The sequence below is a fragment of the Nymphaea colorata genome, chromosome 1 (genome assembly GCF_008831285.2).
Source record: "Nymphaea colorata isolate Beijing-Zhang1983 chromosome 1, ASM883128v2, whole genome shotgun sequence".
NCBI classification, from domain to species: domain Eukaryota; kingdom Viridiplantae; phylum Streptophyta; class Magnoliopsida; order Nymphaeales; family Nymphaeaceae; genus Nymphaea; species Nymphaea colorata.
Window position 1 is genome coordinate 3,452,757 of NC_045138.2, and position 27,966 is coordinate 3,480,722.

Genomic DNA, 27,966 nt, shown 5'->3' on the forward strand with positions numbered 1-27,966 from the left:
AAGCAACGCCAAGCTTGGGTAGAGGGAGAGAGAGGGGGTCAGGGAGGACGGGGTGATTATTTCTGGTTTGAACTTTGAAGGAGGGCGAGGGAGGAAGATCAAGAAGGGGAAGTCCCGGGTATCAAGAATGATCGTGAGGACTCCTCCGGCTAAGAGGAAGGCTGAAGCCTACACCGTCGTCACTCCGGGCAGTGCTCCGACAAGTCAGCAGCTCGTCGTCTACCAAGATCCTTTGCCCGATGTCCATGACGGTCAGCCTGAACCCATGCTCTGCACATATCAATGTCGCCAGATGGTATCGATTCGCCTTCCAATCCCCCCATTTTTGAAATCATTTGTAGGCCATCAAAGCGAGCCCGCAAGGCTTGTTACGCGGTTATTTTCTTTCGTCCGTTTATTTCATAATTTTCATACGCATCAGCTGCAAAGCTCCACAGAGTCCTGGTGTTGATAATAATTGGGGTTATGACGTGCTTGTTGCATCCGTTTCTTCAGTATTTGGGACCTGTTTCGTGTCCCACAATGGAAGAACTTGTTGGATTTCTGGAAAGTTCGGGGCATAGCGCGTTTAGTTGGATACTTGGATATTGATAGTTTGTTACATGCCAATAAGAAAGAATTTCTTCTGCAAAGGTCATTCCGTAGCGGAAGATGAAACCGAATGTCTTCTTGATCATTCACACTGGTTACATGCAACCCCATCCATCTTTCTGTCGCCGGTCTTTTCAAGCACTACGAAGCGAGTGAACCCGAAAACCGGCAGCTACATGCATTCTTGTTTTACTATGTTCGTGCTCCTAGTTGATTTGTCCAATTCATAGGATTATTCTCTGTTGGATGTTTCTTTGCTGGTTTAACAGTTCTCATGGTGCTTTTTCCTGGGGTTTCGATGTGTAATCATTTAAACGAGCACCTTCCCTATTTTCTGTTGGTCCCTTCATTAGATTACAAAGCATGGCGCTTTAGGTTATTACGTATTATGTCCATTTAAACCAGCACTTTCCCTATTTTCTGTCGGCGTCCCTTCATAAGATTACAAAGCATGTCCTTTTAGTTATTACGTATTATGTCCTTTTTTGGCTCAGAGTTGTTGAACACACGCTCATCAATCCGCAGTACGCTATTTGTTCCGATCGTTATTCCAAATGAAGCTGTATGGTGTATTCAGTTCACTAAATAAATAAACGAGGTACCAATGGAGCGATGTTGCTGATATGTATATTGAGTATTACATGCTTTCTGGCATTGTTACGAAAGACATTCTTACACATTTGAGGATAAAGGATGTAACATTTAGGGATGATCTCGTTCCCCAAACTCGGGTCTTTGGTAGTTCCTCGTGTAGGATCCCATTTCTACTTTCCAGAATGAAGAATTTGAGGTTTTATGGCCATTGTGTTCTTCAGGTATTGAAGGAGTAAGTCATACATACTAAAGATTATTCATTTGAAATTTAACTATATGGAGGCTTGGAGTAATTAAGTGGTTATTTTTTATTTATTTACAATGAAAATATGGGTGTTGTTTATAGCATGTACTTGTTACTTTGTTTTAAAAATTAATGTTTTCATGGGATTTTTTTTCAGTGATATTATCAATTTTTTGCCTGTTTTGTTTGTTTTTTTTTTTAACTTATTGTCTTTTTTACCGTTACATAAATAAAATTACAATCTTTTACACATTACACCAAGTACCTAACTTTGAATTCAACCTTTACAAGTTGTGCTTCACATTTTACGACATTGGGTGCACATACAACAAGGTCAAAATTTCAAATAACACAATGCCATCAAGAGCAGCGAATATGAATTAAGTTGCTTTTAAGTGCACCTGGTCGTACCAAAAATGTGAACATATTGTCTTGTTTCATTTAACTTCACCATACATGCTTTGTCTATTGCTAGTTGCTACTTTTATTTGAAAAACCGGTAGACCAATTTTACTTTGAAAACTGGTCCATCCATTGCGTATCTCCACCTATACTTGCACTATGTGTGCATATATATATATGTGTGTTCATTTGAAAGTTTGGGTATTTGTGGTACATGTTGGAGGATATTTGTAATTCTGCTTTTTGATTTACATATGAACCTTTTTCTCATATTATTTGTTTGTAGGTGAAGTCTGAGTTCATTGATGCATTGAACACCGCAGAAAAGAAAGTGAATGATTTGCAATCTAGTTTGGAGTTACTGAATCAACAGCTTTGTGGAAAAGGTTAGTCTTTTCATGCAACAACTTTTAGAAACTTTGACATCGGCACTGTCAATGGTTTAGTTTTTTGAAGTATCTTCCCCTTAGTTTTATATGGATTGATGGTAAACAAAAGTGGAAGGCATGGAAGACAAGAGGAGAAAGAGGAACCCCTTCTGCTTCTTGAAATCTATTTGTTGACAAGCAAAATCATTTTTCAAATCGTGAAGGAAAAATCTCTTCTCCACAATGTTAGAGGCATTTGAATGCAAAAGAAGGAAAAGTAAGTTTATTCAACATCATAATGCAAGAGTTAGCTAAAGCCTACTGAATGCAGTAAATAAATATGTATAAGCTACTTTCTTTTTGTTAATAAGCATGGCAATCTCAATGCAAATATATTTGTTGTATTATTTAAAATTGGCAAACAGAAGATAATTGTAGAAAACAGGTAAGATTGGCCAGCTTTTACCTATTCAATCCAATGCAAGTGTGGTAGTCCGTTTACCTACAGAAAATAGGCTTGAAAATCTTCAAAATCAGTAGAAAACATATTTTTTTTAAAACTTTTTTTTGGATCACATAATTTTACCTTTTTTTTTGTTTTATTTTCTTCATTTTTGCTAATTACCTGATTTATTGAATTGAAAACAGAATGGGAGAATATTATAAGTGGAATCATATCATGAAAATTTTGACACTTAAAACTCACTAAACTGAAAAAATGTTAGTACAGCATTGGAGATGACAAAATTATTTTCTATTCTGTCCCCACCTCCTCTTCAGAGAGAGATGATTTCTAACTTTTGAAGGTTAGGAGACTAAAACAAATTTGCAAAATGGTTGGATCAAGAAATGGCAATAGAATAATCAAACAAAACATTAGATTAGAATGTTACAATGTCAGAAGGATAAAACAGGTCACATACAACGCCACCCATTGCTGGAGTTTTTCATATTATGTTTTGATAGTGTCTCCAAAACCACAGAAAGGTTTGGCCTTTGGATAGTCACAGAAAATGCATTTATTTAAAAAAAACGCGATAAATTAAGTGACCGTTTAAAACTAAAAAAAACATGTTTTTTTTGAAAAAACGTTAAAAAGCGAGAAAACACATTTTTAATGCGTTTTTTTCACTTTTTTCAGTTTTTAAATGCCAAACAGTTTTTTTTTTTTCATTTGCTATTTTTTGTTTGTTGCAAATCTACTTATCTTTTGATGTTTGTGTTATTAATTTCTCACATATTTTATTTTTCCCCCATTTTTAGTTTTTTAAATTTTTTAAAAAATTACCGTATTTTTTCCGTTTTTTTTAAGTTCGCCGTATTATACCTGAGACCGTATTATACCCGAGACGTTATTTGTGACTATGGTATTTATGAATAAAGCACAAAAATTTGTAGTGTCCTTAACTCTCCAATTAAATTCCTATGGTTCCACAAAGTTGAGATACACTGTGTATGTAAGAAGAAGAAACAAGAAGTAACTAATAATATAGTTTCTTGTTTTAAAAGAACTTCGTAGCATTTTTTTGCTTTTTACTATAGCCAATACAGGAAACATTTTTAAACATCTTTGTTTTAACTTCACACTCAGGTCAGCAAAAATCTCTCCTAATTATTGTGAAAAGTAAAACACAAAAACCTGTTACATGGACTAGGACAATCTTCTGTTGAAAATACCTTGTAGCATTGGCAACGGGAATACTCCCATATGTCATGCAACTAAATAATAGTGCGAAGAGATGTGTTGTTCTGGAGATGCATGTGCTAAACTGAACGTATGGAATGCAAAACAAGGATAAATTAGGATTACCATGTTTAATAGGCACTTGAGAGAATTGCTGATAAAAAGACTTTTGAGGGGCGTCACTTAAAGTGGATGGACATTTTAGATAGCTCTTTGTCATATTACCAGCAAGAAATGTTGGTGTTGTACACGTAAATTGGGCTAGTAGAAAGGGGAATACCATGAGGATGCCACAGGGTATGGTGGTGAGAAGCAATAAAACTTTTTAAGGTAATTCAAAATGTTGGAGAACAGGACCCTGAGGTCCGATCTTGTCAGTTGGAGAATGTTTGAGCATGCTGATGCGCAACGAAGTTTCTCATGTGAACCCTTCTGTCCATGTTGCATGAGATTGATTTAGCATTTCATGATTGTAATTCTTAATTTCGTTTTGTACTTTTAGGATGGTAATGATGGAATGCTATTTTGGTTTCAGAAGCAGAAAGCAATAAATTCCAGAGCCAGTTGCGTTTTGCGGAACAAGAACTTTCTGCTGCAAAAGGTCATGAGCAGGCCTTGCAAGAGCAGCTGACAAAGGAGGTTAATGAGTCCCTTGAGCGCTATCAAAGTCAGCTGAAGCAAATTTCTGAGCTTGAGGTTTTTCATACTTTTCAATAGATACTTCTGTTGTTGATGCACATAGATTTGGATGCTTCTTTCTTATTTGATTACCTTTCTCTCCTATTTGTAAGATTGAATTCATTTGAGTTCTGAGAAGCATTTCTAATCTTCTGTTTGAAGAATTTACTGTTAGTGCTTGTGTTCTCAATCTGGTAAACCAATGGGCAATCTCACATTCTGCTAGCAAAGAGATTATGACCATATGCCTTACATTTGATTATGGGTCAACCATATGTGCTTGAATGAGCAGATGATCATGGTCAATGATATTGAATGAGCAGATGATCATGGTCAAGGTTAACATCTCTGTTCCCCATTTCTATTCCAAAATTATACGTGAGTCATAAGCTTCACATTGGCACCATAAGGAAAAAAACTGAAAAGAAAGATGAATGGAAATTCTCATCATGAAACTATACCAATGGGACTGTTGTACATCTCATTTTTTTTTCCACTGCATGAAAACCTTTGAGTAGTACTTGTCATGGCATCCTGCATTGAGTTTCTTCTTCCCACTTGAGTTTCTATTAGAAGCACAAGCTTCCAGTTTGCAGTAGAGTCCATAATAACCTCCATGGTTGATACTTGTCTCTGACTGATTTAACTGAATAGATATGGTAGCTTAAAGGTTGTTAATGTTCTCATACGATCCAGGTAAAGCTCCAAAAAGAAATTAAACAACGAAAAGATGCTGAATCATCTGCATCTGCAGCCCAAGAGAGGTCTCTTGCACTTGAAGAAAAACTTCAAAATGTTACTGACACTGCTGAAAGGGAGAAAAGGCACCTTCGTAAAGAACTCTCCCTTCTCCAGAGTGACTCCAAATTTTCCATTTCCAGAGTCTGCACTGATGTAAGTGCTAAAAGGTATTTTCTGTTATTGTTGTTTTAGATTTTGTTTATGAACTTGATCTTTTCAGTTTTTCAGCTTGAGTTGATGGAGTTCAGAGCTAGCAGTGCTGAAAAAGAATCAGAGCTTCTGAAGAAGCAGCTGGAGGATCTGCAACTGCAGCTTGCTGAGGTTGTTATTGGTGCCTTGATTGGACAGGGGAATATGTTTATGGGCTTCCTTTTAATTTGTTTTATTTTTTGCATTTATTTTCAGTTCCATTTTTCATCTAAGTTATGCAACAAAGAATAAGAATTTCACAAAATCTGAAATCTTAGTGAATTTGTCTATTGCTTAGTCATGAAGCATCATGTCATAGATGTCACAAAAATCAGAAGTAATGGCAGTTTAGGCCAAAGTCAATTTCTTTGTCAACAAATTTATGATATGTCTATAATACTAATGGTTAATGTAATTGCACATTTATTGCAGAACTTTAAGGTTTCCCTTAATGTTTACTTAAATGGCAAGTTTCTAGATAATTTTTGTTGAAAATAGCAATAACTTTTGATATATCTCACTTGCCTTCCTGTGAGGATAAGAGATTATGATATTATTTGAAACGTAAAATCAACTATTATTAGTGTTCGTTGATTTATCAAAATAACACATTTTTTTTAGCTGAAAGAGTCCTCAAAATTTTGATGTATGTCCACTTGGCTTAATGAGCAAATAATTACTTACAAGAAATAAAAGATCAGTTCAAAAGAGTTAACAAAGTTTTTCCTCTCTGTTTCTCTCTCTATATGTGTGTCTGTAGTGCGCTAGTAAAGCGGGCCCTGTAGTGCGCTGGTAAAGCGGGCCCATATGGGTGCGCCTTAAAAATCGAGTCATGTGATAATTGTACCAGATTTTTTGTTCAACTTGCTGAAGAATTATGCTTGTGTATTTTAGATTCTTAATGACCTTTTGTCCTAGAAATCATGATATTAAATGTAGATTCAACTAATCCTCTTTACATGTCAAGTTGCTATTGGATATTGGCAGATGTATCCCAATTGCTTTATGGGACTAGGTAGGATCTGGATGGACCAACTAGCAGCGTTCTGGACCTTTGTCCGGATATGACCTGGGCCTGGCCCAGCAGCTTCTATTATGGTCATTCAGAACTTGAATTACTCAAAAGTGATAAGAGCTATATAATAATAATGACATTTGATACAATATTACATATGATAAAGAAGGATCTGGCATCTGCTATGTATTTGTACTAGTGGTTAATGTTGTTAAATGCATATCAGAATTTTTATTGAGCACAAAGTAACATATGTAATGCACATAATATATGTAAATTCATAACCTTTTCTTCAAAAAAGATAAACAATGAAAAATTTCAAGTTAGTGAAAAGCTAAAGGAAAATTATAATGCTAAAAAAATAATATTATCTATAAAAACATATAATTAAGGCTATATGCTACAAATTAAATCTTAACAAACTAAAGGCTTCATCTGTTGATTTTGTGAACTGGTACAATATCAAACATATCAATCGTATTAAAGTGCATATTGAATGAGGAAAAATAAAATTATTATGAATAAAATATATATTAGGCCGCAAACAAAGCAAAATGAAGTTATCTGCTCGACAGCTGTGTACTGAATAACAACAAGCTGTAACACCTTCTGAATGACAAGTAATTGATTAAATATGGTTTGCATAGCATAAAGTCTAAATTTAGGTTTTATCTGATATGATCATTTTGTTCATTCTCCACTTCATTCTTCATCTTCTATGTCATTCATGATACAATTTTTATCACCTGCTATGTGACATTTAACCTTTATAAATTACTGTGCAATGTGCATACATGACCATAAAACTCGTTTTGGCTTGTAGCTAACTCAGACAAACAATGATACTTCTAATCTGGATCAATATGGTGAAATCAAGGCTGGGTCAATGGGGAGAAGACCTTGTCCTCCCATCAATCTATTATTGGAAATTTGGAACTAAAAACGGGTACATCTAATAGCTTTTGCACATGATTTAACTGAGAAGTTTGCAAAAACAAGTAGACATGTTCTCTTAGGGCCTTGTTATTGGAACTTCCTCAAATTCTTTTAGGAACTTAACACAAAGTGCTAATTCCTGACCTTTAGGGCCTTGAATTGACCTTTTTTGCTTTGAGGAATTATTGGACTTCATATGCTCTTGAAAAGTAATGGGTAACTGTAAAACAACCACTTGAAAACTTAGAATTTCTTAGAATGAGAAATGGCCTCCTAAATCTTCTAGTTTAAAGTTTGAACACCAAAAATCAGCCTCGGAACGAGTTCTCCTTCCCCAACCCCAACCCCATCTGCCACACCCACACCTAATAAACGGAAAAAATTTTGCACCTTTGGGAATGCATAAAAGGTGTATCCCAGGATACATTATGTATTATCTTAAGGTATGTATGACGCAGCTACAATACATCCATAAAGCTAGTTTTGGGGATGTATCGTCTCCTGCAATGTCATAGTTGTGGTGCATATGCTATATTGCATGATGATTCTTATAAGATTGCAATTTCCAGTTACTTTGAGTTGAGAATTTACTGTGTCGAAGCTGTTGAAGGAAAATAAAGTTTCACTGGCTAACTACTCTCTTTGGTCGAGCAAGCTGACTTCTCATGTTGGCCTGCAAAGTGGCTGAATTGCTTGAAAACATCACAACATACAAAATTCTGCATATAAATTGTCTTGGTGCAAGTTATCATAGTATATCTAGTAAAAGCCATTAATAATTTTGGTGGAGTGTCTGATAGATGTTTCTTTCTTTGGTCAATTAAAGTTCTGCACTTGCTTTTTGTTGTAGTGCCATAAACAAAAAAATGAACTTGGAAAAAAACTATCCACCATCAGTGAACCATCACATGAAGTTGCTGCAAGTGAAGCACGTGTGCTTGTGAAGCATTTGCAGGAAGAGCTTAGGAGCTATGTAAGTCCTGCCAAATTTCTTGCTTTGACGTCTGTTATGCTAGAAACATGCTTGCAGTTCCATGTGAGGCTGATCAACTATCATTTTGAAACACTGGTCATTGCATTCAATGAAAAATTTAGTCACACATGTAATTGGACATTAGAGGCCAATTGCTACAATTTGAACCTTTTGATGAATAAGCCTATGTGTGTTGTGCTTCGGGAGTAATTGTAGTGTTCCTGTTTATGTTCATTTTTGGCATGCATTCTTTTGTAATAATTTGACTGATTCTATGGTTTCATTGAGGAGCTTGTTAGTCTTCTGGGTGCCTAGTTTTGATCTTAGCTGTTGCTTACGGCTGGTTGTTTGTGTGAGAGTTGGCATTTCCTGATCTTTCTTGATGATCCTTAGTAGTGCATTCATATGAATAGAAGTTGAAGCATGTTGCAATAAACAATGTCCTACAAAATGCCTTGGTGTGTTCTAATTTGTAGCAACTCTCTGTTCTCAATCTTCATCTTTAGACCAAGAGTTTTAGGAGTCTCCATTTTTTTTTGTTGTTGTTTCTCATCCTTGACCTTTCAGTTACATTGTAACATTAGTAACAAATATAGCTTGAGATAAGTGGTTACCTCTAGCTGAGCAGGCTGGTATAGTTCCAAGAAAAATTGCCAAACAGTGACAATTAAACTTCTTGGTATAAGGTCTTGTCATCTATTGGAGTGGAGTTGTCTTTATAATCTGTTTCATCTTCTTGGGCATCTCTTTTTTAGCAATTAAGCTAGCTTTCTATCTTTCACTTTTGATCTTATAAAACCACCTGCATCCCTTGATTTGGTAACTTACATCCATACAAAGTTTGAATCTCCATGTTATAGATTTTTCAGGTGCTTCCATGTCATGGTTCATGGCATCTACCTGTTGAGGGTAAAATTTTAGTGGGTTATCTATAAGTCTAAGTAGTCAAGAAATGGGCTTGAAACTGAGGTGCTAAGAAGACATGAAAACAATTGAGGGCATCTTCATTGTCTGGAGGTTGACTCCTAGAAGTACTATTTTTGTTTTTTACGAACATACATTTGAAGTTCCCTTTGTGCCATATTATCATCAATGGGACTAGAAGCATGGCTACTATCATTTATTTATTGATCATTACTGTGAGGATCATCATGATTATCATTTTCATGAGCAGTTACATCATTTTATGTAGGAAATAAATCAATAAGAGGGGATTACTCAATTTGAATCTGGGATTTGCTTTCTTCAAATGTCCCTTTTCCTCGTATCATTTCTTAAAACTTTTCTGACACAAAAAACAAGTATTTGTGTTACAGTCGGACAGTTAATAAACTAGGTTCCTGGCTGCTTAGCTCGGGAAAACCTTGGTTTTACTAGAACCACGTTAGTGTGTCTTGTCATCTAAACAGGTTCATAAACTATTCTGATTGTATTTGATATTGACAAGATTTCAAAAGGTTATGAGTTTTGGAAAATAGACTAGGAGGTCCTGTTAATCAAAATAAAAGTAACTGCAGCTTTGAACAAAAGACATCTATGTTCTTTGAAGTAACACTGGTTCTAACAATGTTAATGAACTATTGGAATCTTCTCCTGAATGGTTATGCTACCAGCTTCTTATTTTAGGTCTTTCCATTTTTTCCCCTTTTTATGCTTAGTTTAAATTTTAGTATTTTACCATCTTTTCACTTTTATGCTTTTGAACTTAAAATTTTTTAGCAGTGCCATTTTCTTATGACATTTGGATATTGTTAATTTTAGGAATCTGAAGTATGTGAGGCACGGAAATTGAAAGCTCTGCACGACAACACCGAACTCTTGAAAGAAAAGATTCAGGAAGAGAGACACCACCGAGAGCAAGCAGAAGCTCAGTTGCTTAAACTCCATGATGTGGAGCAGAATGTGATTAAGTTGGAAGATGAATTGGTGAAATGGAAGTCAATTTCTAACGAGATTCCTGGTGTCGAATCAAGTGATGATGTTGTTCAAAAATTTGCCAGCCTGCAAAGGTAATGCATTTTTAGGGGAGAAAAGGTGGGAAAAGTAACAACAACAATAACTACTTCACAGTTCTACAATTTATTGTGTTCTTTTTTGTTTCTGTTAGCTTCAACAACAATGAATTCATCCTCATTGAACCATGTTACCCACTTCCTTAGTTGATCCAGCATTCCATTTCAATACTTAGTGGTTGGATATTCATCATAATTTGAGAGAAAGAAAGCCTTTTATGAACGCGATCAGATGCCAATATAATATATGGTAATCTATGTTGAAAATTTTAATGGTTTTGGGCTTACATATTCTTTTGCTATTTTAGTTTTAAGAATAATCTGCATCCTTGGGTTTTAGGCAGCATATGATATGGTGTATTTGCATGTGTAGTTTTCCTATAGTCAGTATGATAGCGCATTGCAATAATGCAGGTCAAAATTGGTTATAGACGGATGTGGCATATTTACATCAAAATTTTCAACAAGTAAAAAGCTTCACATATTTCCCTTCAGCTGCAATTTTTGGGCAATCCTTCACCGAATACTAGTTTTTCTGTTGGGCCTTTCTAGTTGCCAACTCCTGAATTCCGTAATCAGTTCTTCTCGTACATTTTTTTGTTTTGTTTTTAATTCCCCCCCCCCCCCCCCCCCCCCCCCCCCTTGTGACCATTTTTTGTTTTTGGAGATGCCTTATTTGGCTTCTAGCTGTTAATGAAAACTTCTGCATCTGCTACTTTTAATTGTCGGCAGCCTTACTAACATTCTGGAAAGGGTATAGTGCCAGTAACTCACTTTTCTTCCGTAATCCCTATCGCTGCTATATCAACATAGCCAACTAACAATTGGTATAGACTTGAGGCTTTTTTGCTGTTTAAGTTGATTAATCAAATATTTTTTGCTATTAATGCAGAGAATTGATTCAGAGTATGAAGCAATCTGGTGAGCTAACTTCACAATTGAGACAACTGGAGGTAGACATTGAGAAGGCCAATCTTGACAAAAATCACGCTGAAAGGCAGGTCATGTTGGCAGAGCGAAAGGTAGAAGAAAACATGGCTGCAGTTAGAAGGCTTGAAATCTCAGTGAGTATTAATTCCATCCTATTCTTTCTTGATGGGTGCACTGTATCAAGAAAGATTGACTGGATTCCAAGTTTTTGCTCCAGGGTGTTTAAATTTTTGTCTTGATGGAGATGTGAATTTGGTTCCTAGATCTGCTGCAATGTTGTTGTTCATGATATACCTTATGGGCCTCTAAGTAGGGGTGGGCATCGGGCCGGGCCGCTCAGCCTGGCCCGGCCCGGCCCGCCCTCTTCGCCCCTTTCCCCCCGCCCTCCCGAGTCTCCCGACCCCCTTTCCCCCGCCCTCCTGTCGCCCTCCGGCTGCAGCAACGGCGACAGAGCCGACCCCCTTTCCCCCTGCCCTCCCGTCGCCCTCCGGCTGCAGCAACGGTGATGGCGACGGAGGAGGAGGGGAGGGAGACAGAGGAGGGGGAGCGGAGAGGGGGAGAGGGAGACAGGAAGGGAGAGGGAGAGGGGGAGCAGAGAGGGAGAGGGAAGCAGAGGGGGACGGAGGCAGAGGGGGAGCGGAGAGGGAGACGGGAAGGGAGAGCAGAGGGGGAGGGGAGAGGGAGAGGGGGAGAGGGAGACGGGGAGCAGAGAGGGGGAGCTGGAGCAGCGAGGGAGAGGGGGAGCGGAGAGGAGGAGGAAGAGGGAGAGCGAGAGCCGGGCCGGCCCGGGCCAGGTTTTTCCCGGCCCGGACCCGGGTCCGATCGGGCGGCCCGGCGGCGACGCGGCCCGACGCCCAGGCTTACCTCTAAGAATGTATACGTCTCTGCCAAATCCAGTCAAGTTTCAGCTGTTGGACTTGAGTAGTAGCCATAGTAACAATCTCGTAGTTTGATTGCTCTGCACGGTTTGGAGTCGTACTTTCTAGCTTCAAGATTTTCAAATGTCAGGTTAATTCTTTCCTAAGGTCTTTGATAGGGTTATCATCAGATCCCTTGGAAGCTCGAGTTCATAGCATTTGGCTATCATTCTTGGCTGTGTATTTGTACACTAATTTCCAGTATTTGCACTTTTCAGGTAGCTTCAGTCGCTGCAGAGAGGGACAGACTACGAGCTGCAGTTGCTAGCCTTGAAGGGGAGTCCTTCGCACAGAAAAATCAGACAGGCGAGGATGCAGCTGCAAGCAATGTTGGTGAAACTCTTGCTAAGGTGAGATAATTCTGCATTCACATTTTGAAAGTCTGATAACCTATTCGTGCCTCCTCTTAAATGTTTGTGTGTGTATGTGCATTATTGAAATACCAAGGATCTAGAAGCCTGTCTTATGGAAAAAGAGTCCACCATCAAAGAACTGGAGCGTAACCTGCAGGAGCAAAAGGAAATTATTAGCAATCAATGTTGTGAAATAAGGCTCCTAAATGAAAATTTGAATAGTGAAACCAGGAGAGCAAAGTCATTAGAGCGTGAGGGCGATCGACTTCGTTCTGAGATTTCACTGTTGGAGAGCAAGGTAAAATTTTTGAAACAGAATTGAACTTGACAGTCAATTTGTTCTGAATGCATGTGCTTGTGTTGATAAATAATGACTTGTAGTTCAACCTTATGTGGGTACCTGCTCGTCACTGATTGTTGAATTTACGAGTCACTTTCAACTCCTTCACGGCACTATCATTACTCATTGTATATCCTAGAAATTACTAGTGCATATTGATGCGTTTTTGTATGAAGTATGAACCACTTTTAAAGGATATTTTTGTTGTAAAATAATTGAAAACACACATCAATAATAACATTACCGAACTCAAAATCCACTGGGGAATGGGGTTTAAGAATTTGACTTCCAACCAAGAACAAAACTTTAATCGACTGAATAAATGTTCACACAAATGTCACGCAGAGAACATTCAATCAATCAAAGAAAGTAAAATCCTACACTGCAAAAGACTAAATTCCTGAACTATTGCTCGAGACCCCACTCCACGGCTCAAGTTATGGAACACCGACCATGGGTAAAGTCCTGAAGCCTGAAAACACAAAAACGAAGTTAGCAAATCACTAAAAAAAAAATAAATAAATATTGCAATGACTGAACAAACAACCTAAAGACTTTCTATACCTTACCACACCTGACTTGTCCTGATAAACAAACGAAAACACATAACACATAAACTAATTAATGTACAAATAAAAATAAAACAAATTAATTTGAACCATAAACTGGACGTTAAACATTATAAGCAGAGAGTTACCGTTCTGTTCTAAACATAAATGACCAAAATACCCTTGTACTACACAATGTACATTTCTGGACAGTTTACTGTAATTTTCTTCTCTCAAAGGGAAATCATGTCCAAATTTTAACTGACACAAACAGAGGAAACAGCCTTTTTACTGAACTTGAAAATCATTTACATTTTTTAAAAATCTAGCCACCTTAATGCACAAAAAAGTTAAAATCAGGTTATGCAGTTTTCAGAAAACCAGAGGACAAAAGTATATTTAAAATCTGACTAAATGATATTCTGTTGTTAGAAAAATTAGTCTCCAGAATGTAGACACATCGACTAAACTGTGATAAATTTAAAATTTCATAGAAAAATTCATTTATTTGCCATTACAAATACATTTCGCTAATGTACTTATTTTGTGGTTTTTAACAGAAAATTGTCAATAAGCATGTCCATACTTTGTATTATGTATAATACAACTACAAGTATATGCCTAATTATGATTCACAATTAACAAAACAGAAAATTAGCATTCCAATTTTAATTTTAAACATGAGATTAACTAAAACTCACTCCTAACATGACACTACTCAAGTGCTTAAACTGATCTGACCTATCCCTTACCTAAAGTATGCATGACTTAATGCACAATACACTAAATGCAACCTACTGGTGGTGCATAGGAGGTTGGCTTTTTCAACAGGAATTCCAAAAGGGAGATCATCTCCTAAAAATTAGGAAGATTCCCTAAAGTTAAGGGATTTCCTCTCGACCCTCTTCTAAAATTTTCTCCATAATTTTCAAAAAGAATCTACATTAACGATTACTGAAAATCTATTCCGAAAATGTTGTAATGCTAACTTCCTAACAACTGGACCACAGTTGTTGTAATCTAGAGATTAATCTAGTACACAACATGCACTTAGACACCAATCCATTACAATATCAGAGCTATCAACAAAAAAATGACACTTGTGAGTGGGGCTTGAACCATTGCACACGTCCCACGCTTGCTAAAATAATCAAATCTAAAATTATGGAAAATTCTTAAATTCTAGCTCACAATCTAATATTACTTAATTCATGAATTATCTTTCTTAACCGTAAAATGCACCTATCTAACACAACCGGCAATGGAGGAAAGTCCCTCCTACTGAACAGAAACAATGGTGATAGCTGGAATTCATGGCTGACTAGCCAGAATCAGACAAGAAACCAGAACATGCCTACTACCTAAATGGTCTCCCTAAGCACTCTATATAATTAAAATATGCATTTTTGACTAGATACAATGCAAAATTTACAAAATGCACACCTAACATTATTAGTTCAAGATGCAAAACCAGCATAAGCTGTAAATTCTGGACACCAAGCACATGAACTGATGTAAAACGTGAATAAAAAAAGTTGCAACACAATGAAGTTCAGCCGACTACCTACTCCTAAACTGGCGACATTTGCATGCCATCAACTAAAAACTCCTAATCTACTAACTCTGCCATGATTGTAGCATGCCAAAGCACATACTAAAAATTAAAATAAAATAAAATAAATTAAACTGTTGACTAGAGTACTAGACCAATTATGTTAGTGGATGGAAGAAAGAGGTGTGGCCGTTGGATTGCTGCCAGTGCCAGCTCTCTCTCCTCTCATATTGTACACTGACTGAACACATGAAAATATAGTTATAATACATGTTTTACAGCATGTTAAACATCTAAACAACACCTAGCCAACATCTAAGCCTGCACAATTTTGAAATAGAACATACAAGTCAAAACTAGGAAACAAGAGTTTGGAGAAGGATAACAGGAAAAAACTACCGGCTGGATGAAATCCACCAGTTTTTTTTTTTTTTTTTTTGTGTAAAAACCCCAAGCCCCTGCAAAAGCTAGCACCTAAGTCTACTAATACACAAAGAAAATCAAGGACATGCTGGAAAAAAAATCAGAAATCAAATGGAAATCACAAGATGATGTTAGACTGGCTCTAGGCTACCTAGAAGACGGGATGTGAAGAACACCTACATATTCGGTGTTCCGATGAATTATAGAGGGATATGACACAATCTAGGACCTTGAAAAGGGCTGCTCCGCACGTCCACACAATGGGAGATGGCTGCTGCGTATTTTGAGAAAGGTCAATGGTGGAGGAAATTGATGAAGTTTGAAGATGGCCGTTGGCACGGCAACCCCAACCTCTCCAAGGTGGGAAAAAGCCACAAGAATCCTCTTTGGACTTTGAGATCTACCTTTGTCCTTGCTGCAACCCTGTAAAAACCAGCAACCTAAAGTGAGGAAAAACACAATAAAGTGACAAACACACAGTGGAAGAAAAAAAAGCGATAGAACCGGCCCCAAGAATCCTCGATCACACCAGATTGATGGATGAACACCACAACTGAGAATCTTATGGTTTGGAGGAGGAAGAAGGAGCTGCTCTCTTCAAAATCTCTGGATGCCCCAACCTGGGGAAAACTCCACGTTTTTATTTCTTTTGCTTGATGTGGAATTTATAAATTCACTCCATTTTTTATGAATTTCCATATAAAGGAATGTGCCCCATTTGAGGGGGTTTTCAACAACTTTTATTCTGTCTTTCATTTGGATTTTATACTTGGGCTTGGATTTATGATTTGGATCCAAGATTTGATTGACTTTAGCTTCTTGGATTATGATTTGGATCCAAGATTTGATTGACTTTAGCTTCTTGGATTTGGATCTCTTATCAAATTACTCCAAAACACCAAAAAAACTCAATACCTCCTCCACATTCGCACTGTTTTACACAAAATTTCAAACATAAGTTCTTATCAACAAAAGTAATGTAAACATGGATTTTTACCACAAACACATGGACAAATGCATGTAAAGTGATATGAATATGATGCATTTCACGCATCATCACATATGCTCTCATTTACACTAAATCATTATTCTTTTGTAACCTATTAGCATTCATTTTAGTGCAACTAGTTCAAGAAATTTTCACATCTTTTGGCTCATTTATGTTGTCTTCTAACATTTTCTAGTCCCATTTTAAATACATAAATATGTCAGTTTTTTTTTTTAGTCTTATCCGAAATTCAGGTGTTATCTAACACGACATGACCCTTCAAACCACCTTTTTACTATGCAATATAGATCCTTCTAGATGCGAAGCACATGCATCGTCATGACATGGTGTGGATTTGAGTGCAAAATACTAGACTTGAAGTGATGTAGGTTGTTTTTCGGCTTGAGTCCTTTGAGTGCTTCAGGCATGGTTAATGTAGAGGTGATATAATCAACAAAGAGGAGATTCTGTTTCAGAACCAGCTCAGTCAAGCATTTGGTCAATGCTACTTTGATTCTTCGCCGCCTCTTCATTACCTTTTTCTCTTATTTTTTCATCTTTCTCATCTTCACATCATTATCATTGTCATCCTCTTCTTCTTGTTCCTCCTTTTCCTGCCTCTTATTCTTCCTCTTCTTCTACTATGTTTCTTTGTGGGTTGAACCTAGAGTCCTAGACTTGACCAGATCTAGGTTCAATTCATTGGGGCCTAGACTTAGTTTTGATTGGCCTTTTCATTTGGATCAATGGTAATTTTTAATATATTCTATTTTTTAATGGCTTCATTTTTGTAATTGTACTTCTTTTTTGCTACGCCTTCCATCACACAAACGCACTCAAATGACCATCATGACTATTCTCTCTCTTTTACTTCTGCTTTTCACGCGTTCAATGGACAGAGAGTTGTCATGTTTATAAACTAAAAAAAATTTGCTTATTCTCCTCGTCCTAGCTGTCATTGGGTCACTATTTCATGGTAATTTATAATTAGTATGTGTGAGGTGAGCGTTGGATGCAGTATTATCAAGATTAGTTCTTAAACCTGATGACGAGGCTGCTGATTTGTTAGCCGATGCACTGATTCACTGAATCGGTTTTTGAATCAGCAAAAATTATTTTTTAAATAAAAAATGATAAATGAAAATGATAAATTCTTAAAATATCTAGGAATTGACACTTGGCATTCGTGGATCGGCCACTGAACCGAATTGGTTCACCACCAATTTGATTTGAATCAGCTGATTCTGAGGGTATGATGATTTCATTGAAATGTACAAAATATTACAAAATTCGATTATTTTTTGACTTTTTCTCTTCCCTTTTAAATAGATAAGGTCTACAACCTTTTCTCTTATGAAAAGTGATACCCACTTTGATGAGCACAGAAAGGGGTAGATAATTTCTACATAAATGAGAAATTATATGATGCATCAAATGCAAAAAATAAAGTTATAAAAATATACTTAAAATTTTGGTAAATACAAAATGAAATTTTTACATAAACATGACTCCATGTTTGATGGTCTAACAAAAAAGGTTAAGTTTGAACTTTTTGGGTTGAACCACTAGGTCACTTAGAGAGCAAACGACTAAATGAAATAAATTCAAACTTAAGCATTTTCTGATACCATCAAAGGATGAGCTAATTTTCATAAGCAATTTACTTAAAAACACAGTTAACTTTATGTGTAGTTAATCAAAGATGCCCTTCCATCAATTTAACTCAGGTATAGCCAAAATAGACTCAATGATTTGTATTGTCTTTGCTATTTCGCACCAGCGTGTTTAGCTGCATAAGACAGAATATATGCTTACTTATATTCAAATTAATTAGTTGATCTTAAGTAAATTTAAATAAGAGTAAGTGCATCTTTTGTTAATGTTGCAGAAGTAGATTCAATTTTTTATTATTGTTAAAAGTTTCAGTGTACTTTAAAAAATGTTTTTGAAATTTAAGTATAGTTTATGGATGTATATATTGGCTTTAAATATGATAGCTAGGAAATATAAGGACCCATGGGTTATCACTGTGAAAGTTTGGAGGAACCACATTTTGCCACCTCAATTTGTAAATCAGATTGACAGGGGATACTTCTTTGAAAAGACACTTTTTAGGTAGCAATCTTTAAGCTGTTCAATCTATCTAATTGGACTGTTGATGGTGGTCTCCCGTCTCTGTAAATTCTGATACACATATCCCACTCTGCTCTCTTACACCCATGTTTTTCCAGATAATTATATCACATTCTTTGATCCTGCACTCAGCTATACCTGTGCAACATAACCCCGTTTATTGTTTCTTTTTGTTACCCAAAAGGTATCTAAAGGAACAACTTGTAACTCTTTTGGACCCTCTATTTTACTGCTAATTGAGTCCTTTCTCACAAAGCAAGTTTAACATAATAGCCTATACCTTTGTATCTCTGTGATACCAGTTTCCATACTTATTTGACTTCAAAAACCTTAAACTTTCTGTAGTTGGGACATGGTGATTATTCTGCTGCCACAACAAAGGTTCTGCGAATGGTGAATACCTTGGCAGTTGATAATGAAGCAAAGCATGCAATTGAGGCATTACGTTGTGAACTACAAAAGGCTCAGGCGAAATTGCAAGCAATTGAAGATCTGAAAGGGCAATCAGGTATTGGCAGATTCACCATTCTGTACATTCCATGCTAAGTTGCTCTACGTGTAGCATGATTGAGATTGAAGGTGCATGTTCTAAATTTCATGGCAACCTCGTGTGATAAAAATTTGTCTTGCTTGAGTTGAATAACAATTTCTTAAAGAAAGCTTGCAGCTTCATTTCTTTGGTTTCTTTCCTCACAAAATTTGACATTTTCACTTTTAGAGAAAACATGCTGAAGTATTGCTGGCATAACAAATGCTTAAGTTTGAATTTCTTTCATTTAACTGCCTGTTTCCTATGTCATTTTGGTAGTTAAATGAAAGAAATCTGAACTTGAGCAGTTTTTTTTGTTATTCCATCAAAACTTGAGTATACTTTTGGAATATTTTCCAATAAAAAAATAAATCCAGCATTATATTATGAAAATATGATTGTAATTAGACATCCCGTAATTCTATCACGAGTTAAAAATAAATGATGATAAATAACTCAAGTTCAAGAAGGAGCAGTTTCACTTTTCTTTTGTCTCATCCTCATAGGCTTTACTATTCTCAGCTTCTCAAAGGGCACTTAACCATATAGAAAGCACTCCTTCACTCCTTAGTATGCATCTACTACAGAATTAGCCTCTGTCTCCTCCCCTCTCTCCCCCCACCATGTAAAGAATATTCTGGAAGCCATTACAAATTTTTTGTTCTTCATACAAGAGTGAAATGCAATTCATCTTAGGATATGTTTTCATAGTTTCGTAATTTATCATTCTTCTGTAAGATGTGCTTATTATTATCATTTTTCTTTTACTTGATGTAGTCTTCTATGTTCCTGCCTATAAATGTAAATGTGAACCCAAGGGTCACAGCTAGTGCCATCCTATAATTCATATTGTGGTGGAAGGGCAGATTGAGGTCACTATTAAATATTAAGTTATTAACCTTGTGTTGTTATGCAGATGCATCCAAGCTTGTCAGTGGTGACATATCTGAAAAACTTGCACAGCTTAAAGGACAAATTGCAATACTGGAGAAACGTGAGGAAAGGTAACTTATGGGTCAAATCCTTTTGCATTTTTTGATGGTGCATCTGTTCCCATGTCTTTTTCCTCCCCTCTGTTTAAACTCTGTCCTGTGGTACAGATATAAGACAGTATTTGCAGAGAAAATATCAGTCTTTAGACGAGCATGTTGCTCGCTGTTTGGTTATAAGGTAAACACCTTCACTATCTTGTTCTCTTCCAATTGTGGCCCTAATTTTTATTTGCATACCATTTGGAGCCTTTGTGGAATGAGGGTGCCATTTAGTGCTTCACATTTTCAAGGCTTGGTTGTAGAAAACTTTTATGATTTTATCTTTTTTATAGATTTTAAATTCAGTACGGGGCCTACGGGCTAAACTTCTAGGGAAGTTTCTCACTTATTATGGGTACTGCAGAAGGCAGGCTGGAGTCTGGAGCAGCCTGACTTGTTGCATTTACATTAATCACCCTTTAGGACGTGAACCCATGCAACACTTACACCTGCCCTAGTAAATACATGTGAAACATATAAAATGCAAAAATCCTGCTATGTAGCAGGTTATTTCTACAAAATTCAGTAAATAGAGCCATCATTAGGTATTTCGTCTTTACACACTCACAAGTGGGGAAAATAAGTGTTTATACAGATTTCTTTATGTAATTTTCTCTTTTCTCCATCTATTTTTTGTACCTTTTGTTTCTGATTTTTTGTTCATTTGAATGTTTATTTTCAGCTAGATTTTGCTAGCTCCTTATACCATATTTATATATAACGAGGGAGATTGGTAGTTGCCAAACCCTTGGATGCTAGACCTTAAGGAATCATCTTGGTCGTTGGTCTTTCTAAAATGGATGGTTGAGAGAAACAATGACAAAAAGTTATCAATTAATGCTAGATGACTAAAATACCCTATATCCTTTTTCTCCTTTTTTTTTCTTTACCGTCCATCTTAGAAAGATCAACGATCAAGATGATTCTTTAGGGTGAAGTGGCATCAGGGCAACCCTTGACATGACCATGCACAACACAAGGCTGAGCTTAGCGACATGCTACAGTAGGATAAGTCTTGCACTTTGCTGCCATATGAAGGGGATTGACTCCCCGTTAGTAGCTTGGGTGAAGAGCACTTTAAATCAATGTTATCCGTATCGTACGATACGTATCGTATAGGTCGAAGAAACCTATACGATACGTGTTTGATAAGCAATACGCGTTCGTATCGTACGCGTATCATCCGTATTGTGCGATACGGGTTAAATACATTTTTTTTTTATTTTTGAAAGTTTAAACACTCCTCCCTCTCTCTCTTCTTATATTTAAAGACTCCAAGAGACATAGGAGGGAGAGATTTTGCTCATTTTCCTAAAAAATAACCGAGGATTCATTGATTTGAGAGATATTATTATTGAATCATGAAAGATGATAACTATATGTTTTAAACTGTGATGTAATCTAAGTCCTAAAACCCCAAGTCTTAAGGCTCTAAGTCCTAAGATTCTATAAAATTTTCAAGTTTAAAATTGTGATGGATGCTTATTATGTTATTTTGTATATCTAATTTCTTATTTTTGAATGTGTTGTTGATATACATGAATGTTTCTTATGTATGATGATTTTTTTTATATTTGAATACCTTTTTCTTGATTTCTATTTTTTTGTTCATTTTTTCAGATTTTTAATGATTTTTCTCTATTTTTTCTGATTTTTAAATATTTTAAAAAATTAAAAAATTAAGTTTACGATACGCTACGCTACATTTGCGATACGTTACGATACGGCGTATAGGTCAGCCCGACCGATACACGATACGCTACGCCTTTTATAACATTGCTTTAAATAACTATTCTGTTCTTGAAAGTCCGATCTCGAGACCCAACCCCCTATGCTGCCTACCTAACCTCATTTTATAGTTGGCTTGATTGGTGTCCAGTCGATAAGATCCATTTGTGGAATAAACCAGCCATTCACCATTGCACTATGATCGTCTCATGCTCAAGTTCATATCAATGCATTAGTTATGCAATCTATACCAATCATAAATTTGAGCAGATATTGCATATAGTAGCTGTTGGTGGCATCCCACCATCACTATCAATATAGCAAGCACTGGTGCGTGTAATTGTAGTAAATAGTTAATGGTCGTGTGGTGTTGCTAGCGATCATAATACAATATAGCATTCCATATATAACATACAATAAGCAGTCAACGGCTCGTGGCCCCACACATCCATGATCTTAATTTCTCATCTCACTAGGAGAGTCATGCAATACCTCTAGTGGCAACCTGCAGAGGCTTTCACGTTCACACTCACACAGGCTTGCTTGTTCGCTCAAACTTGCAACGTTATAGGAAAGGGTATGATGGTCATTTTTCCTAGTTTGGCTCATGCAACACGTAATTTGACTCATCTAAGTTTCAGGTTTTTTGGAATTCCTGAAGAACTCAGATTTCAACTGAATGGTTTCCTATCATCTATTGTCTGATTTCGACTTAGTTCATATTGTTGGATAGCTTGAAAGTTGAAACGAACTCTATTAACAGGTATGGTCTCATCAACCAGTGCCAAAGGTCCAAAACGTCAACTGTTACTAGGGGCGGAGCGAGGAATTTTCCATGAGGGGGGTGGAATTATAGTTTCAAAATTTTGACAGGAGCTGAAAAGTTTTATATAGGATAAATACATATTCTTTAAATTTATATGTAAATTTTTTTAGGGTGGCTCCCCTGCCGGCGCCCCTTGATTCGCCCCTGGCTGTTACTGACCAAAAGAAGTAACTTCGAAAACACCTCAAGGAAAACACGCCTAAAAGTTAGGATGTTACAAAATTGAAATCAGCCGGCTGGCAGATGTTGCCTGATGGCTACCGGACAGACCGTGATGGAAATTACCTAGGCTGTTGATTCAAAAAAATCGGATGGTGGAATACAATTGCAAGTATAAAAGGCAAGCCGTTTTTCTTCAAAGTTCGAAATACCCTTCAATTTCATGAGAACATTTTTTTCATGTCTTCTTTCACGTCTGAACATTGCACAAAGTGCATATATTTCAGTTATGGGTAGTTTGCTTTTAGAATCAAATGTGTAGGAAATTAGGTTCAGTTAGCTTTACTCTTATTGCATGTAAATGCTGCTTATTAGTTCACCATCTGCTTCTATTCTTTGCACCCATTCACATGAATATAGGCCAGAAGTTTCATCCTTTTTGTGTTTTCTTCGGGAAGTTTATTACAGTGCGCTTCTTATTCTTGTTCAGCTTTATGTTCATATAGCTCCAAATATGTGGCAACTTTATGTTAATTTTACTTTTGGCAGATTATGATGGATGACCGATTACGGCATGATGGAATCCCTGTAACAATGTTTACCCTTCAATCCATATACGCTCAAACTGAAGAAGAGAAGCTCGAATTTGAATATGAATCTGGGAACACTACTATCGTGGTACTTTTCTTGATTTTTCTTTTCAAAATTTCCCTGGAACGGTTTTGCCATGTAATACCGAAGATAAAAGAAGTTTTTGCTTTCTGTTTGTGTTGGACTTGTCTCACAGACAAACGGTTATACTCTGCAACCTGATATCTCTCAGCAGGTATATAAATGTTTTATATGTTGTGAGCACTGTTCATGGGATTTTTTATTCTTTTTTCTGACAACTCAAGTTAATAACTTTAAAGGACTTACTTTTGCAGGTTGAAATATTCATAAAGAGGTGCAACTCAATTCCTGCATTTACTGCAAATCTAACCATCGAGTCCTTCAATAGGCGAACCTTGTCTTGAATTCAATTGCTGAAAACTGATGTGTGGATCTCTACTGCATTTTTCTTGGTGAGCAAGCTTTGTAATTTTCCTATTCTAAATTAGAATAATGTCAAGAATCCCCAATGTTTGAGGGGTGATTGCTTGAAGATGGTTCTTCACATTAGCATTTGGCTACAGCACCATATCATGTAGTAGTTCGGTCATATGTTGTTAGGTGTATCGGTAAGCCATCCATTATAGCTCAAAATCTTCAGGTTTTGGGCAGCCTTTGCTACTTCTTAGTTTGTGTAAATATTCTGCCACCTATGTGCAGGACAGTTCTCATTACTTCAGTTAGTATGGACTGCAGACACAGATCACTTGGTTAAGTTACACCTACATATTCCATAATGCTATCTTTTTCATTGTATTGATGCATGCAATGCTACAATAAAATTTCCAGTTTTGTAGTATTTATTTGACCTAGACATTTGCAAGTTTAATGGTAAAGATTTTCTAGCCACCCGTATGGGGGCAAGGAGGAGGAGCCATCTTAAAGCACATCATGACATACAGGCAACATGGTAAGACGGGGAGGCGACCTGCAGAAAGAGACTTCATGGTATTTATAATCTTCTGAGTTCTTTTTGCAGCTGAAAAAAGGTGGGCTTCTAGCACAGCCTAATGATACATTCAGTTCAAAGGCATTAACTCAAACATGTAGCCATTGAAATGGGAGAAGTGAGATGGGCTGCTCTTGACTATTTGTTCTACTTCTCTATGACTCCAGCTTATTTTGGCTGGATAAGCCACCTACCTACCTTTACTTTTCCATCTGGAGGGTGCCTTAGTGCTTTTATTTTCTCATGGTTGCCTTTCTGACCTGATGAAAGGTATGCCGTTCCTTTTGGTACAAGTTTCAACCTGTAGTATTGCTTAATAGATTACTTGACACTCCTGCACCATCATATAGCAGTAAAATGCATAACTCGTCCATGCTGTGGCAACTATAATTGCTTTTGCAAGAGGAACTAGTCCTCCTGGTACCACACTAGGTCTCTTCTTTATCTGTAAAGAATATGAAACGATAAAGGCGAGGGTGGAAAATGGACTAGAGGAAAAGCGAATATTCACTCTACTCTATGAACAACTCTACACATAATTCGTCCACCTTGTGCACAAAGAAATGTTCGTCTGTAAGGTACCGTCCTGTCACTGTAAAGGTCTGTGTGTTCAATACATGCCCTTACAGATTGCTACGCAGTACAAAGACACACTTCAAAACCTATGTGCCTAAAGGCTAGGCAACTCTGGCAACAAAGCCCACAAAGTTGGTGAAGTTTCAATTCCATGCTATGATGGTTGTACCTCGTGTAGGCTTGCTACTAATAGAGTTGAAGGCCACTATCGATTCCTTCGACTTTTGGGAGAGCCCCTCTCTCTACTTTCATAGGCACTAAAGGAAAATTTTTAAGGGACACTGGGATGCCAGATGTGGCGTGTTCCCCAATGCTTGGTACACTGGATCCGTTCTTATCTGGAGAAAATGGATCAAATTCCTTCAATAATTATTGCCAGGCCAACTTTCTTTTTCTGCTGCTCGCAGGATAAGCCTTTTTTGCAGTCCTTATACGGCTGTGGTAGGGGTCTGCTTGGACCAAATAATCTGCAAATTGAATTTAAAAAAAAAGATATCCCAATGTTTCTTCTTGACATCGATTACGGAAGATGCATGTATATGTAACATACTATGTCAAAAATTTCCCTCCTTCCATTTCCTCTTTTTGATAGGCTAAAGCCAAACAGATCCCATCACCAACTGCACATTGACAGGCTACTTATTTGCAGAAAACTTTGACAAAGGGTTTTACACGCGTGGGATCTGGATTTGGTTAACATCCCAATATCTTGGTGCCTTGGCCCATGAACAGAGTGGAACTTACGCGAGCTTTTAGGTATTTTTTCCTTTTCCTTGAACAACAGTAGGATCAGTTGCATCTGTCTTGAACAAAAGATATGCTGATTGGCTCTTCCATATGGAAAAGCCATCTCATCTTATAGCACTCTGTTACTGAGAAAGAGGTTCTCATCTTAAAACATCTCATATCTGTAGGTGGGCACCAATTGGTGATTCAAGGGGCACCAACTGGTTGATTCATATAATATCTTCTATCTGCAGGTGGGGACAAGGGAAGGGTCAAATATATCATAATGGGAGCAAGACAGCCTATATAATGCTCTGGTAGCAAGTATAGTAAGCAAAAGTCGTACATAAAGGGAGAAAAAGAAAGACATGAACTAGCCGTAGCTGATGATTGAATGGACACCAAATGGGTTGATTGGTACACTATACTTTCAGAACAAGGACTCCTTGGTTTTGAATGTGAATAGGTTATAGCAACACAACATCCCTCGTGGGCTTGGAACTTGTGATGTCCTGTCAACTTAAGTGATTTGGCAAGTTGCCTCCAAGTGGCACCATTTGGGCCCTTCCTCTGCCATAAGTTGGTAAGTTTTTGGGGGTTGTCACATCCAAGCGCTACCCCCACTTCAAGTAAGGGACTGGCCATCAACTGGTTCGCCCTGTGCCCACCACGCGGCTGCGTACTGGCCATCAGCTGGTGTTCCTCACTTTATATGAGGAAGAACACTTGGCTGAGTGCAACTGGGGGGTCCTCCCCGCCTGCGCTGAAGTACATTCAGCTTCAACACGATGGAAAACAAGCATCACTTGTAGGTTCGGAGCTCGTGACGCCCAGTTAATCTTAAGTGATGCTCTAAAGTTGGGCCTCAGTGGAGCCCTTCTGGCCCTTTCTCGGGTAGATGTTGATAAGCTTCCCAAGTACTAGCACTCATGTCCTCAGTTTTTTGAAGAGCACTTATCTTGTCTGAGTGCAACTGGTCAGACTTTGCATCATTATCTCTCCTTACCCAAACAACATTCCTAGTGTCTATTCTGACATCTAGGCGTAATTGCACTTCTCCATGAGTTTGGAGAGGAACCTGACTCAAAAAGTTTAGCACCCAAAACACAGGCCCCAGAAACAGAAGAAAGAAGCAGAAATTGTGACGAGTGAAATGCTTATTGTTCTTGGAAACTGTTAAATGGATGAATAGCGCGGACCACACTAACTTGGTACTGACTATTGCCTTTGTCCCCCACTTAGTGGATAATTAACGTCAATGTCAGTAGTAGCTCACATGATCCACCGCAGCTCTTCTCATCGGTCTTACAAGACTGTACTTTTGGAATCTTGGCCATTTAGGGCATCTGCCTAGACGAAAATGTGGTGTGGGAGAGAAGTCGGTACAATGAAGAAGGTGGAGAATGGCATGGCCATGTTCCGACTTATTCAAAGCAAAAAAGACAAGAAAAGGAGTCATCGGCCGAATAAGTTCAGCTTTTGGCTCGACAACAATTCAATGCTGCATGTGGGCGCTTGAAGATAAGGTGGAGGCCCATACATGAAGCCCCTCAATATCTCTTTGAACGAAGTTCACCTGCTGGAACAAATTTTCTAGTTCAGTAGGCAGATGGGTCCCTCATAAAAAGTAGGAAACTAATCAGGCAAGCTGAAAGGAATTTGAACCTCGGGAATTTTCTGACACATGGTGATTCAATAACCTTATCAAAATAATTTTCTGCAAGCAGATGTTTGATCCAAAAGGCTCCACCGAAGTAGCCATAAGCAGGAATTCTTGGAACCTGAATTTTAAAAGTAGCTGTTACAATCCCAAAAAAATGTACTTCTCTTTAATCTTTCGCTCAGTACAGAATCCCAGGGCCAGAAAGCAAGATGTGGGGACGATCCCAAATCCAATTCCAAGATAACACTGTAAGAAAAGGACTTTATGCCCTCTTTGTTTCTTTGATAACGCAGAACAAAAATTTCAGTGTGCATACTGTGTGTGTGGGAGAAGCATAAAGATGACTAAATTTTGCTTTTACGGGCTCCCAGTCTCTATCCGTTTCTAGTAACGGATTCTACTGTTTTCTGCATGTCCTGTTGATTTTCATCAACTTCACGATTACGTCTTTCGAAATCTCATCTGTCTTAACTAGCAATGCAGTGTCTCTAGGCGGTACATCCTTCCATGCATGGTG

The 27,966-nt window shown here is 37.3% G+C and overlaps 1 protein-coding gene across 1 annotated transcript; it reads left to right on the plus strand.

Annotated features, from left to right (window-relative positions):
• Positions 1–24,334, plus strand: LOC116246096 (mitotic spindle checkpoint protein MAD1). Its single transcript, XM_031617799.2, has 16 exons — positions 1–295; positions 2,118–2,217; positions 4,419–4,579; positions 5,258–5,455; positions 5,531–5,623; positions 8,293–8,415; positions 10,177–10,424; positions 11,320–11,491; positions 12,493–12,624; positions 12,722–12,925; positions 18,957–19,119; positions 20,057–20,144; positions 20,241–20,310; positions 23,434–23,562; positions 23,672–23,710; positions 23,811–24,334. The coding sequence occupies exons 1-16, from the start codon at positions 128–130 to the stop codon at positions 23,898–23,900; spliced, it is 2,178 nt and encodes a 725-aa protein (XP_031473659.1). The 5' UTR covers positions 1–127; the 3' UTR covers positions 23,901–24,334.
• Positions 24,335–27,966: the final 3,632 nt, after the last annotated feature.

Excerpts from the sequence above, each read along its gene's own strand:
- LOC116246096 (XM_031617799.2), top strand. The coding sequence starts at position 128 with ATGATCGTGAGGACTCCTCCGGCTAAGAGGAAGGCTGAAGCCTACACC. Across the intron at positions 12,926-18,956 it reads TTTCACTGTTGGAGAGCAAG|TTGGGACATGGTGATTATTC; the intron begins GTAAAATTTTTG and ends AACTTTCTGTAG. Across the intron at positions 20,145-20,240 it reads CTGGAGAAACGTGAGGAAAG|ATATAAGACAGTATTTGCAG; the intron begins GTAACTTATGGG and ends CCTGTGGTACAG.